General features: G+C 39.6%; 1 protein-coding gene across 5 annotated transcripts in view; it reads right to left on the bottom strand.

Moving 5' to 3' along the window:
• PCSK5 (proprotein convertase subtilisin/kexin type 5) overlaps window positions 1-13,662 on the bottom strand; it is a 257,925-nt gene that overhangs the window by 14,268 nt on the left and 229,995 nt on the right. For all 5 annotated transcript variants that reach the window (XM_017807261.1, XM_017807263.1, XM_017807264.1 and 2 more), the window contains one exon: window positions 13,063-13,263. In XM_017807261.1, coding sequence (XP_017662750.1) covers window positions 13,063-13,263 — 201 coding nt within the window. The remainder of the gene's footprint in view (window positions 1-13,062; window positions 13,264-13,662) is intronic.

A 13,662-nucleotide genomic window follows, 5' to 3' on the forward strand; every position in this document is an offset into this window, starting at 1 on the left:
CTGACTCAGCTTCATGCCATTTCCTTGAGTCCTGTCATGACAGTGAAGAGATCAGTACCTGCCCCTGTGCTTTCCCTCATGAGGATGTTGAAGACCACAAGGAGGTCTCCTATTAGTCTCTTCTTCTCCAGGCTGAACAAACCAGGTGACCTCAGCTGCTCCTTATCAGGCTTCCCCTCCGGACCCCTCACCATCCTCATTGCCTTCCTTGGGATGCTCTCTAAGAGCTTAATATCTTTTTTATATTGTGGTGCCCAAAACTGTGTACAATATTCAAGGTGAGGCCACAGCAGTGCAAAGCAGAGCAGAGCAGGACAATTGCCTCCTTTGACCAGCTGGCAATGCTGTGCCTGATGCCCCCTAGCACAGGGTTGGCCCTCCTGGCTGCCAGGTCACACTGTTCACTCATATTCAACTTGCCATCAACCAGGATCCCCAGGTCTCTTTCTGTAACACTGTTCTCCAGCTTCATGTTTCTTAGTCCATCATATAATCAGGGTTGCCTCATTCCAGGTGCAGAATCCAGCACTTGCCCTTGTTAAAATTCATATGGTTGGTGATTGTCCATCTCTCTAATTTGTTGAGGTTTGGAAATACTATCTGTTAAATAGTTCTTCCCCAAAGATACTACCTGCTATTTCCCTCCAAAAGGAAGAGTCCAGCGTGTGTCAAATGGAGTTTTATGTCTGTGGAAAACCAAGACTTTGATTATGAGTCTTTGATGATTATGGTTTGCATAACCATCAGCTCTAAATGACAAGGGGATTTGAGGATCACACTTAATACAAACAAAATGTGCTATGCAATGTGGCAGGTCCCAATATGCAGCTCTGTATTTTGGACAGATGTCTGATGAAAAAATAATTATTAGTCTTTTGATTTTTCTGAAAATAAAAATAAAGTTTAAAACAGAAGTTGGGTGCAGACTGAGCTATGAACCTCAGTTAGGACACCCAGCTCATCCTACCAATTATATATATATGTTTTCTGTAGGTTGATAGACTGATTGACAGTAACAATTAGCCACATGCAGCGTATCACTTTATTTTTTCGTTGTACCTGTTATGGCAAGGTAATTAGAATATTGATATTTTGAATGAAAGTTATGAAAGCAAATGCTTCAAGTGAAAAGACAACAGAGGAGAGCAGAAAATTTATATAAAGCCCTTTCACACAAGGGGAAATAGTGGTCATTTTATTAAAGCATATGAAAAGTGTATATGTGCATGTCACAGGTTTACTTGTTCTAAAAAACCAAGTGGGGAATTTTTCTTTCCCCTGCATTGCTGTAAAAGACAGATGTTGAATGAGGGAGGCAGAAGGGGTTTGCCTAGAGTAATTGACACACACAAAAGAACTAACTGGCAGGCCTGCATTCCAGACTGATGGCCCTCCTAAGACTGTGGGGAGGGGTGATGAGTTTTTTTTCCTTCTCTCCTCAGAAACAGGGGCGATTCACTTTTGCCTTAACCCAGGCAAGATGTGTGTTTGAGGGGTTGGAGGTTCACTCTGTTTTTGGTCTGGTCATCTGGCTGTTTTCTCGCCCCAGTTTCTTCCGTTTTTCCTGCACCCTGTTCTGCCCCCAGCCCGGACCTGCTTGGATTTCATTGGAGAGGCTTGACCCACCTGCAGAGGAACCCTCTGGGGAGGAGGTCACCCTCTCCCTCCTCCACTCCCGTGTTGGCAGTGGCATGTGTTCATCGAGGAAAAGGGGAAATTCCCAGCCACGGCCAGCTGCAGACAGCGTGAGTTTTGTGGAAAGAGCCTTTTCCCCCCTTTTCCCCTTCCCCTTCTCGGTGTGTGGAAGATCTCCATTTTCGGCTTCTCCCGCGCTCCAGGGCCTCACGCGGCAACCGCCAGAGCCCAACAGCGCCCCCTGCTGACCAACACCGAGCACTGCAGGCTCTGCTCCTCCAGTGATCCAACAGTGCCCCCTGTGATCATGATTAGAATTGCACCAAAGGACAGGAAGTATTGAACTCTTTCCTTTTTGAAGGGGACTTTTTTTGGGTAGAGGATTATTGTTTAGTTTCTTTTGTGTTCTTTTGTTGTTCTGCCAATACACGTATATCCTTTAATAAAGGGCTGTTATTTTTTCTTTCTTCGTACTTCCTCAATTTCGGATTTACAATTGCTTAGAGAGAGGAGTTTGATCTACCTCATAACTCATCCTCCTTAGCAAAACACTTCAGTCTCATTAAACTGAGAGAGTGCATAACATGGCAAGGGCCAGAAGAAGGAATAATAATAAAAATCTTGATGATTATTATTTCTTATAACTCTACTGCTAAATGAACTGAGCCATAGCTATTTCAGTGAAAAAAGTAGATCCACATTTAATGTGACTGGGTGAGAGTTCATAACAGTATACCATAACCATGTCTGACCCTGCCACCAGCTCGGAACATCTCAAAAACTTCCTGTAATGAAAAAACCTCCCAGTATGGGGGTCCATGGACAGTACAGCAGATCAAAACCTGGATATTTAATTGTAGGTCACTCAGCAAGGACATGGTTGGTCATTTGGGCCCCCTCAGTTCAGGAAGGATATTGAGGTGCTGGAGCAGGTCCAGAGAAGAGCAACAAGGCTGGTGAAGGGACTTAAGCACAAGTCCTATGAGGAGAGGCTGAGGGAGCTGGGATTGTTCAGCTTGGAGAAGTGGATGCTCAAGGGAGACCTTGTCACTCTCTACAACTCCCTGAAAGGAAGGTGTAGCCAAGTGGGCGTCGGTCTCCCAGGCAACCAGTAGTAGGACACAAAAGCACGGTCTTAAATTGTGCCAGGGGAGGTTTAGGTTGGATATTAGGAAGAAATTCTTTACAAAGAGAGTAATCAGACCTTGGAATGGGCTGTCCAGGAAGGTGGTGGATTCTCCATCCCTGGAGGTTTTTAAGATGAGACTGGATGTGGCACTCAATGCCATGATCTAGTAACCACAGGGGTGTTGGATCAAGGGTTGGACTTGACGATCTTGGAGGTCTTTTCCAACCTGGTTGATTCTATAAATCTATGATTCTATGAGTCTATAGTTCTATGATTCTTTACCAGGACTACTTGTTGTCAGAGACTGAAACAGTTAATGACTTACACATTCTCAGATCATCAAAAGACTTTTGCAAACTGAAAAGAAGCAGCTGCTCACCCAGTAAAGCCTGCCTTTCCCTGAACACTGCCAAAGGACCTTCACATCAGGTAAGTGGGTGCCATTGTCCAACTCTCCTGGGTGCGGATGCATACCTGAAGCTACAAGCTGGATTTCCAAATAAGGGAAGAGGCTAAGAAGAGGCAAGCCCAGCAACGTGGGAGAATCCCTCTTATCATGCCAATGTCCTTCCTTTACATGATAACTCCACACATCTAGCCTGGGCTGTGCATCTCAAATGTTGGACCATGATGGACCATGATTGGTGCTGACACAATAGGCAGCTGCAACTGTCTTAGAAGACATCAGAGACTCAGTCACATGTCCCGTGACACTATCCATTGTAAGACTCCCCACCCCGGGGAGGTACAAGGTGTTCCCACCTGAGCTAGAAATATATAATAACTCATAACACCTCTGAGTTTTATGGGGGGCTTGTCCCAGCCCCAACAGTGCAAGGCCACCACTTCAACCAACCAATGTGGAAGCTGTACCTACCAAGTTTTATCACTGGATCCAGTAGGCAGTGATTATATATATTTTTCCACCTTTTTCCTTTCTTTCCCTTTCTCTCCCTTATGCATTTCCTTAAGTGTTATCTTTATGCTTTAATAGTACTGTATCACTATGCTTTAATATTGCTGTATAGCTATAGATGCTTTAATATTGCTATGCTTTGATAATGCTATATTGCTATAGATGTTGTAATACTGCTGTACTGCTAACACCCAAAACGACAACATACCTGTTTACCTTTGAAACAAAATTGTTCTTAAAATAAACCCTTCATGTAAGTGTTTAGATATTTTTCAGTGCTGTTTCACCCTAATCTGCCTCAAGGGATTTATTAATAAAAATCTGGGTTACCCTCTCCTTCTGGGGTGGGTCGCAACACCTGTGCATACTACTTGTACAGTAAAGGCCTATAGTGTTATTCTTGCTGGCAACTAGCACAGTATAAAGCCACTCCAGATTTATCAGGAGATTAGCAGAGTTTTCCTTGTCACTACCGTTCTGGCTACAGCATCTCTGAACTCCCTGAACAAGGACCCAGTGTTTGCATGGCCCAGGCACAGGTCATAGGATCCACAGGATAATGTACGTAACAGATGAAAGCTGCATGTTGCCAGGGTGAATGTGAGTTGTGACAGTCCAGATTGCAGACTGGGTTTGCCAAGTCTGAGGTCAATGGACAAAATATTAGACCCTGGTATACTCCACAAAAGACCATATAGCTTTAGCATTGGTTTTAGTAGCCAGAAGCGTTGGTGACATAGTGAGTCAGAAATCTATCAAGGACTGAGAGAGGTGGGACTATGATAGTATTTCAGTGAGTGCTGACTGAAGACAATTTTCAACTTCAAAGGAACAGAAGAGGTAGAAAGTGCCTGAAACTGAATTTTGAGATGGGCAACCTCAAGCACTGTAAGCACCTGACATTAAACCCCTGTGTTTGAATACACAAACTGTGTGTACTTGGTCTGTGTTAGCTTTGTGACTCCATATTGACCACAGCTGAACCAAAGGGGTATAGTATCAGGTAATCTGAGCGTGCAAAATTAAAACCTCTGGAAAAGCTCTTTGGAAAGACAAGACTAAGTGAGGAAGCGACTGGCTTGTGAAATAAGAACAAATGGAAATTATGTATAAGCACTAGGAGCACAAGAAGTGGAGAGATTTACTATTAAGTAATCTCTGAATTTGCAGCACAGGTGTAGGCATTGATGAAGGACTGGAGAGGCAAGGAAACCTTGGTGCATGTTGTGAGTTCAGTGCTACCCAAAGCAGAAATAAAATGCCCCATCTTCTGGTATCAACAGTATAACTGAGCTCTGGGGTTCTTTGCCATGACAGTCTTTCTGTTGGGGAGGCAGTTGTCAGATTCTTTGAACATTTAGGGTGAAAGGAGATTTCTTGAAAACTCTGATTAGGCTCTGTACTTTGCACTGTCTATGTATAAGTTATATATTCACGTGCAGATTAATAGTTGTGTAGTATGTATGTTCAGTGTAGTATGTAGTATGCTCAGTGATAAGCTAGAGTTACAAAGTAAATTTAAAATACTATCTTTATTTGCCTGTACAGTTCATCCTTCTTGAGGAGAAAAAGTATTTTGTTTTTCTTTTCCTAGCTCTTTTAAGCATGTAGATATGAGTGTCTTGTACGGCTTTTTGCAACAGCAGGTCCGTGAATTTAGATCCTTTCTGACTCCTGCTGACATAATTTCTATGTTTTTTTTCCCCCTGCTGAAGACCTACTTTCTATATTTCAGGTTACAACATGCTGTTCTAAGAGGATTCTAGTCTGTTTTAGTGCTCCTGAGTGCAGAGGGCAGTTTGAGTCTTTTTTTAAGCCATATAGTGCACAAGCGTCTTGAGTTTTCTCATCTAAATAATCCTAAAAGAGATCATTGCTTACTTTTGTGAGATGCACAAATTCACTGTCAAAAAATTTTTTTGAGAGACTACTTCTTAACTTCATGTTTTTCCTGACTCTTCATTATTCAACAAAACTTTAAAAAAGGTCCATTTTGATTGTGCCTGTAAGAATATAAGGAATACTCCAGAAAATTTAGATGTTTGATGTTACTAGGTTTTCTATTATCCTCACTTTATTTATGCAGAGCTTCTCTCTTTTGCTGTTCTTGAATGAAGGTAAATAGCAGGAAGGTGAGGTTAAGCAGAGAATTTGTTAGCTATTGCTGAAGAGTATTTAAAAGAGGTCATTGTTTCAAAATGTTTCAAGACTTACAATTAAAAATAAAGATATTTTTCAGTAAAGTGTTTTTATTTCTGTTTAACATTTACCCTTTGCAGCGTGTGCTATATTTTGTAATATATACTAGTTGCCACCAGAGGGGAATGCGAACAAGCAATTGGGTTCTGATAGTTGGCAAGGTAAACAACCTTTATCTTCCAGTCAAATATAAGTATTTAAATTCCTCAATTTTAGTATCGACAGAAGAAATCTGTGAAAAAGATTATTTATTTTTTTTAAATTCTGGATAGGTTAAATGTGACTGGAAATAGGCTTTTATTTATGAGAAAACCCAAATGCAGCACACATTTAGAATAATGTGGAGTTTCTCAATGTAATTTTCCTGCACAGCAAAAAGTTCTCCGAATGGGAAAATGTGATGCAACAATTTTTTTTACATAAACCTGTGCACACTACTTCAGATAATGTAACCAGATCTTCCAAAGAATAGCCGTACAAAACTGAAAAATGGGCATGCAATGTGTATTGCCTTGGACTTTGGACTGATGACAAATGAAAAGCTTGAAAATTACTGGTTTTATCTGTTGGGTTTTATTTTGCTTTCCCCTAAAGGACTTGGGGATCCAGCAAGCTTTCCTTTAAAATTTCACTCTGTAGCTTTTACAGTGGCCAATGAAACTTGTAAATGTAGGAGCCATATATGTATGATGCTGTTGTAATGATTATAGAGAAACAGGGGTGGAGTTTTTCAGAACTGTTTATTCCACATCACCCACGTCATCATCGGCAGAGTGGGGGAGGTTTTTGTTTGTCAGGGAACTCAGAGGTGAAGGAAATGGAACCCTTTTTTTTCTTGCCTGGGTTGAGGAAAGGACCGGACTGGTCCCTTTAAAAGCTGCAGGTGGAAGCTGAAGCTTTCTCTTCCTTGGCTCTGGAGAGAGGTGGCCACCACTTGGAACCTACCTCTTACTATGTATGTGATTTGAATGTGATCCAACCGAAATGTGACTTAGTTTGTTAGATTTTATTCTGTGCACGGCATTGTCCTTACAAAACCGATACTATCATGAAGGAAAACACAAAAACAGGTTACTTATCTCCAAGAGGTAATTGCATTGAAAACAATATACAAATTAGCAATAAAATACTAGACCAATCCCATTTTGAAGATTTATGTGAACTGTAAATTCAGAAAGTATAGGCGTGCTGGGAAGTGAATCTCACTCTCCAGTAACCATTAATTCCCACTCTAATTATCTTGTAACAATGATAGCATTATTTTACAAACAAATAGCTAGATTGTGAATTTGGCATGCTTAAGAACATATGTGATAATGAATAATCTTTGCTTGCTTCTAAACAACCTGACATTTCATATATAGATCATGCTGAAAAAGGTATCCTACCTCTTCCCATGATGCTCTGATTCTGCACTCTAAATGCTATAGCATTTTCATATTTAGAAGACCTGTTCTCTTCTGCTGATGATTTCTCTTCTGTCTTTTGCATATCCCATTCCTGCTTTTTTCCCCCCTTTTCATATTCTGAGACCTTTATATATATATCTGCAGAGCTGCAGTGAGGTCCTTTAAGTAATATTTTTAAAGCGTGTATTGTTGTTTTTCTCAACCAGTACATTTTTACTGATTTTGATCGTTCTGTATTTAGGAAAAGGAAAATACACAGGATATGTCAATGGCTGCTGATGGGAGATTGCTCTTATTACTGGGTGTGGTATGTAATAGGAAACTGAACCAGATGCTATTTGGATATGTAATTTGCTACAGCATATATTATCTGTACTTAAAGAAGCACGTCTTCCATTTTGAATTTTCATCAGAAATAGACCTCATTCCATATCCAGTTTCTGTCCTGGATAGACTTCTGACCAGTTTATCACTATGTGGGTATAACCAAAACTGTGTATTCTACACTCACTATGTCATTTCTGATGGACTGTTAATAATGGATCATTTGCAGCAGCTGCCCAGACCATACCTGACACCTCAGGCTACAAGTTGGGTGTTAAGGAACTCTGCAAGGAGTGTTTCTTTGGCTTCACATCTATGACTCTGCTGTGATAACTCCCCTCCAGGGAGGCATTGCACCTTCACACCCAGCCTGAGGGGTCATCTCTGCTAATGGGCCATACTGGACTGGTATAATAGGCAGCTCAACACCTAGACCATCAAAGACTTCAAAAATATCCAATGATCCACAGAGTTAGATCACCCATTGTGAAACTCCCTGCCCTGGGGGAGGTACTGGGCATTTCCACCTAAACCTGAGCATATATAATCTTGGGATTTTGGGACTTCTGATACCACCTGTTGCATCCAGAGGAGGCCCAGAACTCCAACAGGACTGCCATTGCCACTCTCAACAAGACTGCAATCATTACTTCAACAGAACTGAGACCATCATCTGGACCAACAGGTTTCCCTTCCTCTTTGCACCCACAGGGGCCACATGGTGCTCAGCACAGAGGTTAACAAACACTGTTCTGTTATTGTTGCAGGGTGCAGGGTTACACATCTGTCATTGTGGGTTAAAACCAGTTTTCTCTGTATCATTGTATTTATTGTAATTTTTTTTGCAAATTGCAACCCTGACCTGTACTCTCTCTTGAGTTGGGTTCATTTCTCCCACCATTTACTTTTAAACCAGCAAACTTTTCATAAAATATGGCAGACTAAACCAAGGAATTAACTGTTTTTAGAGTGCAGCATTTCAGTGATCAGTGTTTTGCAGAACTTGGAAAACATCTGATCCAGTTGAAATGGTATGTGTATTGACTTGGTGAATTAAGCTTACACTAGTATGTTTTCTGGCTTCCAAAGTCATTTCATCATCTAGTACATGAGAAAAAATACAGATGTTTCACAATAGAAACACAGAGTTCAGTTGTTCGTTTAGTTTCTTTTTCCTTTCCCCCTTTCTTAGCTTACCCTGTCTTTTTAAAAGCCTGAATAACAGACATAGTCTGTTGCGTTTTTTCAGACTGAATATGACTTTTTAGGGATTCCTGATATGAGCTGAACTCTTTGCCCAGCAGAATATACCCACAAAGTAAATATAATTCGAAAAAGTCTCTTTTTTAATAGAATGTTTTGGTTGCTGGAGTGTTTGCTTATAAAAATTCATAAAACGGGTCTATCATTCATCCTTGCATAAGAAATGAAGGGAAAGCTTCAATATGGAAAAAAAAAGATGCATTCCACATTCACAAAGGTTTTAACACTAGATAGACTAGTCTCTCAAATTGCAAAGGAAGTCAGACTTTGGGTTGATTTCTCCATTGCAGGTTCTGATGTACTGCCCTTTAATTTATGTTAGCCTTGGAACTAACAAAACAAGTCTGTTTCCCAGAAATCACATTGTTCCAAATTGTATGTCAACACAGTCACTAAACCCACAGTGGAACCCGCTGTATCCATGTGACTGTAAGAGCCAAAGATAAATGGTTTCATTATTTGTAAATACAATTCAAGGTCTAATACCTCATCTCTCTAATAGTACTTTTCTAAAGAAAAAGAGTAAACGGAAAAGTAACATAGTAAAAGCTGATGTAAATTACTAGATTTGGAAATTTTTGTTATTGTCCTAGTTGTATTGTATTCCTGCATTTTCTGGAGCAGGCCACGTACTGAGGATGAGCTTGGTGATATGATATCTTCATTCCTGTGACAAGGGCAAGGTTTTTTATTTAATACTTGGCCTCCTAGGCCCAGCTCAATCTCACAAAGCAGTGGGAGTAGTAATCATGTGGCCTGTGTTCTTTAATCAGATTCTTTAATTCAGGCAAGCTCTGCCAGGGTGCTGCACCAATGTAAATGTGTTGAGGATGCTGAGCACTCAGTGGAAGAAGTGTATATTGATAAATGGGCAGACAGGATGAGAGTCAAACGTCTAATATCAGCTGCAACCTTGCCCACACTGGCTGGTGAGCAAACATGAAAGTATTCTAATATCATCTGCAGCCCGGACAAGCTTCTTGGACGATGCCTGTGCTGCATGACAGGCTACCTGTAGGAGGCGTGTCCAGGGCTGCAGGGGACACACTGAGGGCAAGGAAGCCCAGGGGACATGCACCGGAATAGACAACCCCATTGGTCACAAAGTCACATGGTTTTAAGGAATAGAAAGAGCGCTGGCTTTGAATTAAAGCCTCTTTGATTGCCACCTCATTGGACAGCTGACTCCATTTATTATATAAAGACCCCACGTTACATCTACCCTTAGAAAAGGAGTGTGACAACAGATGAGATGGAAGATCCTTGTATTTTGCTAAGAAAAAATAACCCTGGAGGAAATCAAAGTGTATTTTAAAAAAACCTAAAAAACAAAGAAACAAACAAACAAACATAAAGTAAAATTGGATAAAATATTTGTAGATTTGTCCAGGTTAACAAGTGAAAAACTTGGAAAGATGCTATGGATTTTGTCCCTTTGTATGAAAGAAAAAGTACTTTCTCTGTCCCCATGATCTTTGAAGTAAAGAATGGAAAAGATGAGACCCTGCAGATATGCTTAAAAAGAGATGGAGAGGACTCACTTTTTCTAGGCCCAGGGATGTTTTCTGTACAGGTATGAATAGCAGAATCTTCACTGACAGTAAGCTTCAAGGAGCACAGATACGTTTTCATTTTATCCGTGCTTGTACTAATCCTACAGAATAGTGTAGACAAGGATAGTGACTGCCTTTCCTAAATTTTATTGGTTTTCAGAAAGATTTAGGCGAAGAAGAAAATAATTGTAAGAGATTGTGAAACTTTTGGATTTTTGGCTTGGTTTGGTTTTTGGTTTTGTTTCCCCCCACCCCTTTGAAATTTTTCAAAATATTATCAGTGTGAAACATACTCCAGTCTCTAACCAGGAACTATCCTGTTGGTGTGATGCATTGCTAGAGCTAAATGTGTTTTAGTCCTGCCTGCCTAGATCCTGTATTTTTTCTTAAGGATTTTTAGCATGCAACAAGGATTTTCAGACAGTTGGAAATCTGGACTCAGCTGACATCTGTTCCCTGACTGCATCATCAAAAGAAATGAATGACTGACAGCCTAGCCAAAAACTCAATTATTTAGATTCTGTTCTTAATTAGACAATGAAAATTACTACTATGAGAACTGGATGATCTTAGAATGTCTGAACAGGAAATTTCACAAAATGTAGATAAGTGTAGTTATTAAGAGTGTAACTTCAGGAAAGACAGTAACAACTACATTAACATTTTTACTTGAAGACTACTAGTATTTGGAAGCCTATCCTTGACAGAAAAGGCTCAGGATTTCAACAAGTTCAACATCATTTTCCCAGCAGTTATATGGTACAGCAGCTGCCACACTGAAGGAATCGCATCAAGTCTATTCCCAAAAAGGTGTAGAGCCACCAGCCATGTTCCCTGGCATCCCATCTCCAGCTGCAGCAGGAATCCTGTGACTTTGGAGCAGTCACTAATATTCAAGCCAGTACAGCTCTGAGAGAGATGTATCTTGCATTTGAAATGCCCCTAAGACAAACATATTTTTAGTACTGGGAGGAAAGAGAAATGGTATGCAAGATAGAGAGAAAGAAGTTTCACAGCACAGCAATATATCATTGATTGTATATATCAGCAGTGCTGATATATACAGAACTGCATCAGATATCTGCTCAAAGGAAAAAAGCTGACAAGAAGTCACCTTGTTTTACCATGTGAGAAAGAAATAATCAATACATAGACCAGACTGCAGATATGCTCTTCCTATGGCACTGATGTAGACAGTCTCAAATTAAAAAAAAATACTTGCTTATATGCACTAAACACAAGGAAATGAATATAGGAGATCAAGTTTCTAGTAATATTTCTCATTTTTAGGTCTGTGGGTTTTTTTGAAATGAAGAAAAGTTATTCCTTTTGAAACAACAACATTTCTCCATCAGATAAGCAATGAATAGAAATGGTAAATATTTTTCCTGAAAATATTTGTCACTGTATTTTAATTTTTAGTACAAGATCACACAGTTCTAAGGACAGTCATTCTTTGATGTGTTTCATTCAAATAAAGACATAAGGATCAGAAGAAAATGTATATTTGATTCAAAAATATAGCTATTAATCTGGTCTCTTGCTTCATTCAGTGAACATCCCTGTCAGATACTTTTCATTTGTTCTTAAAGACCCTTAGTGATGTAAATCCCTAAATCTCCCAGAATATTCTACTATTGCTCCATTATTCTATTTGAAAGTTCCATTTATTCCATTAGCAATTTCATTTGGTAACGTAAACATTCAATTGTACTTTATATAACTGGCATAATGGGAATGACAAATATTCTACATATACACTCTTCATTTAAAGCTTTCTTCATAAATTTGTGACGGTACTGTGATGCATTTAAAGATGCTCCTGAGGGAAAATAATTTTTAAAACTATTAAAAAGCATTCCCCTCAACATCTTTAATTTTAAAAGCATTTTTCTTCCAAATACTTTTTGTATTATTTGGGCCTTTTTGGAACAGAGAATTGCTTCTCCCATGCTAGGGATGAGGGCACCAAGAAAGAACTGATTATTTTGTGAAGATTGTGGTAACATCCTGTGTGGGAGCAGAATGCCAGAATATAGTTCTACAGCCCATGTTTGGTCTCTCAGAAAGCAGTGCATGTCTATCTAGGGAAGAGCAGGGAAAAGAAAAGAGAGAGCTTTTTTTAGCATACACTACCCCCACACAGAGCCACATATTAGATTATTTTCAAACAATCACAGAATATGCCAAGTTTGAAGAGACCCATGAGGATCATCAAGTTCAACTTATATTGACTTCTATGTAGGGAACCAATAGCCACAAAGCTACTCTAAGACACAGCCCATAAGGCTCTAACTAGTTTAGATAAGGAAATACCAGTACCCTAATCTATTATCTATATTTTACCCTTTTCATATGTTTTGTCTTTTTATCTGTTATATTTCTAATCTTTTATCTATTCAGATAAGATAACTCACAGATAAGAAACACATTATATTGAAATGTTATGCTATTTGCAGGAAGAGGGATTTCACTCTGTGAAACCAATGGGTTTGGTCATTTATACTTTTAAAATTACAGCAAGTTTGACAATAGTGCAATTTCACTCGATCTGCAAGATCTTGCTATACTATTTCAAAGTGTTTAGTAGTCTTCAAAGAAACAGAAAAGATTATGGAATCTGTTGCAACTTACGGCTCCAGAACTTTCCCACTGACTGAGAATTTCTTGGATTCAGACACTGCCCATGAGATAACTGGAAACTGTTTTTGCACCCAGTACAGTTCTCATAACTGTACCCAACACAGGTTGCACAGTTCCTGTGGCACGGTTCGCATTCTCTAGAGATGTCGTCAGTGAAGAAGCCGTCTCCACACTCACTCACACATGTGCCACCTGCAATAGACATAGCATATGTCTATTTATCATACTGTTATCATGCTGACCCCTGTCAACCCTGCAAGGAGGTACCTCATGTATAGCTTATCTCTGTCTCCAGCAAGAAATGGTTTAAGGAAAAGAACCAGTATATAAGAACACATGTTATTTTTTGCAGCTACAGGAACTCTAATTTTTTTAGTATGAAACCTAAATTCAGTTCAGTTGCTTACGCAAGCTTCACAAACTTCAAACTAATCTGCACTTAAATTTATATCATGCTGGGCTTTAATCAGTATGCTAAATCCTAGTACATAAAAATCTTATGGAAGTCCAGGTCTGGATAAAAGTTTTGTAGTTGAGTCCCAATTTTTATACAGTCCCAATAGAAAATCAATTTTAGATATATGCAGATTT

The sequence above is a fragment of the Lepidothrix coronata genome, unplaced genomic scaffold, assembly GCF_001604755.1.
Source record: "Lepidothrix coronata isolate B3197 unplaced genomic scaffold, Lepidothrix_coronata-1.0 Scaffold18, whole genome shotgun sequence".
Classification (NCBI taxonomy): domain Eukaryota; kingdom Metazoa; phylum Chordata; class Aves; order Passeriformes; family Pipridae; genus Lepidothrix; species Lepidothrix coronata.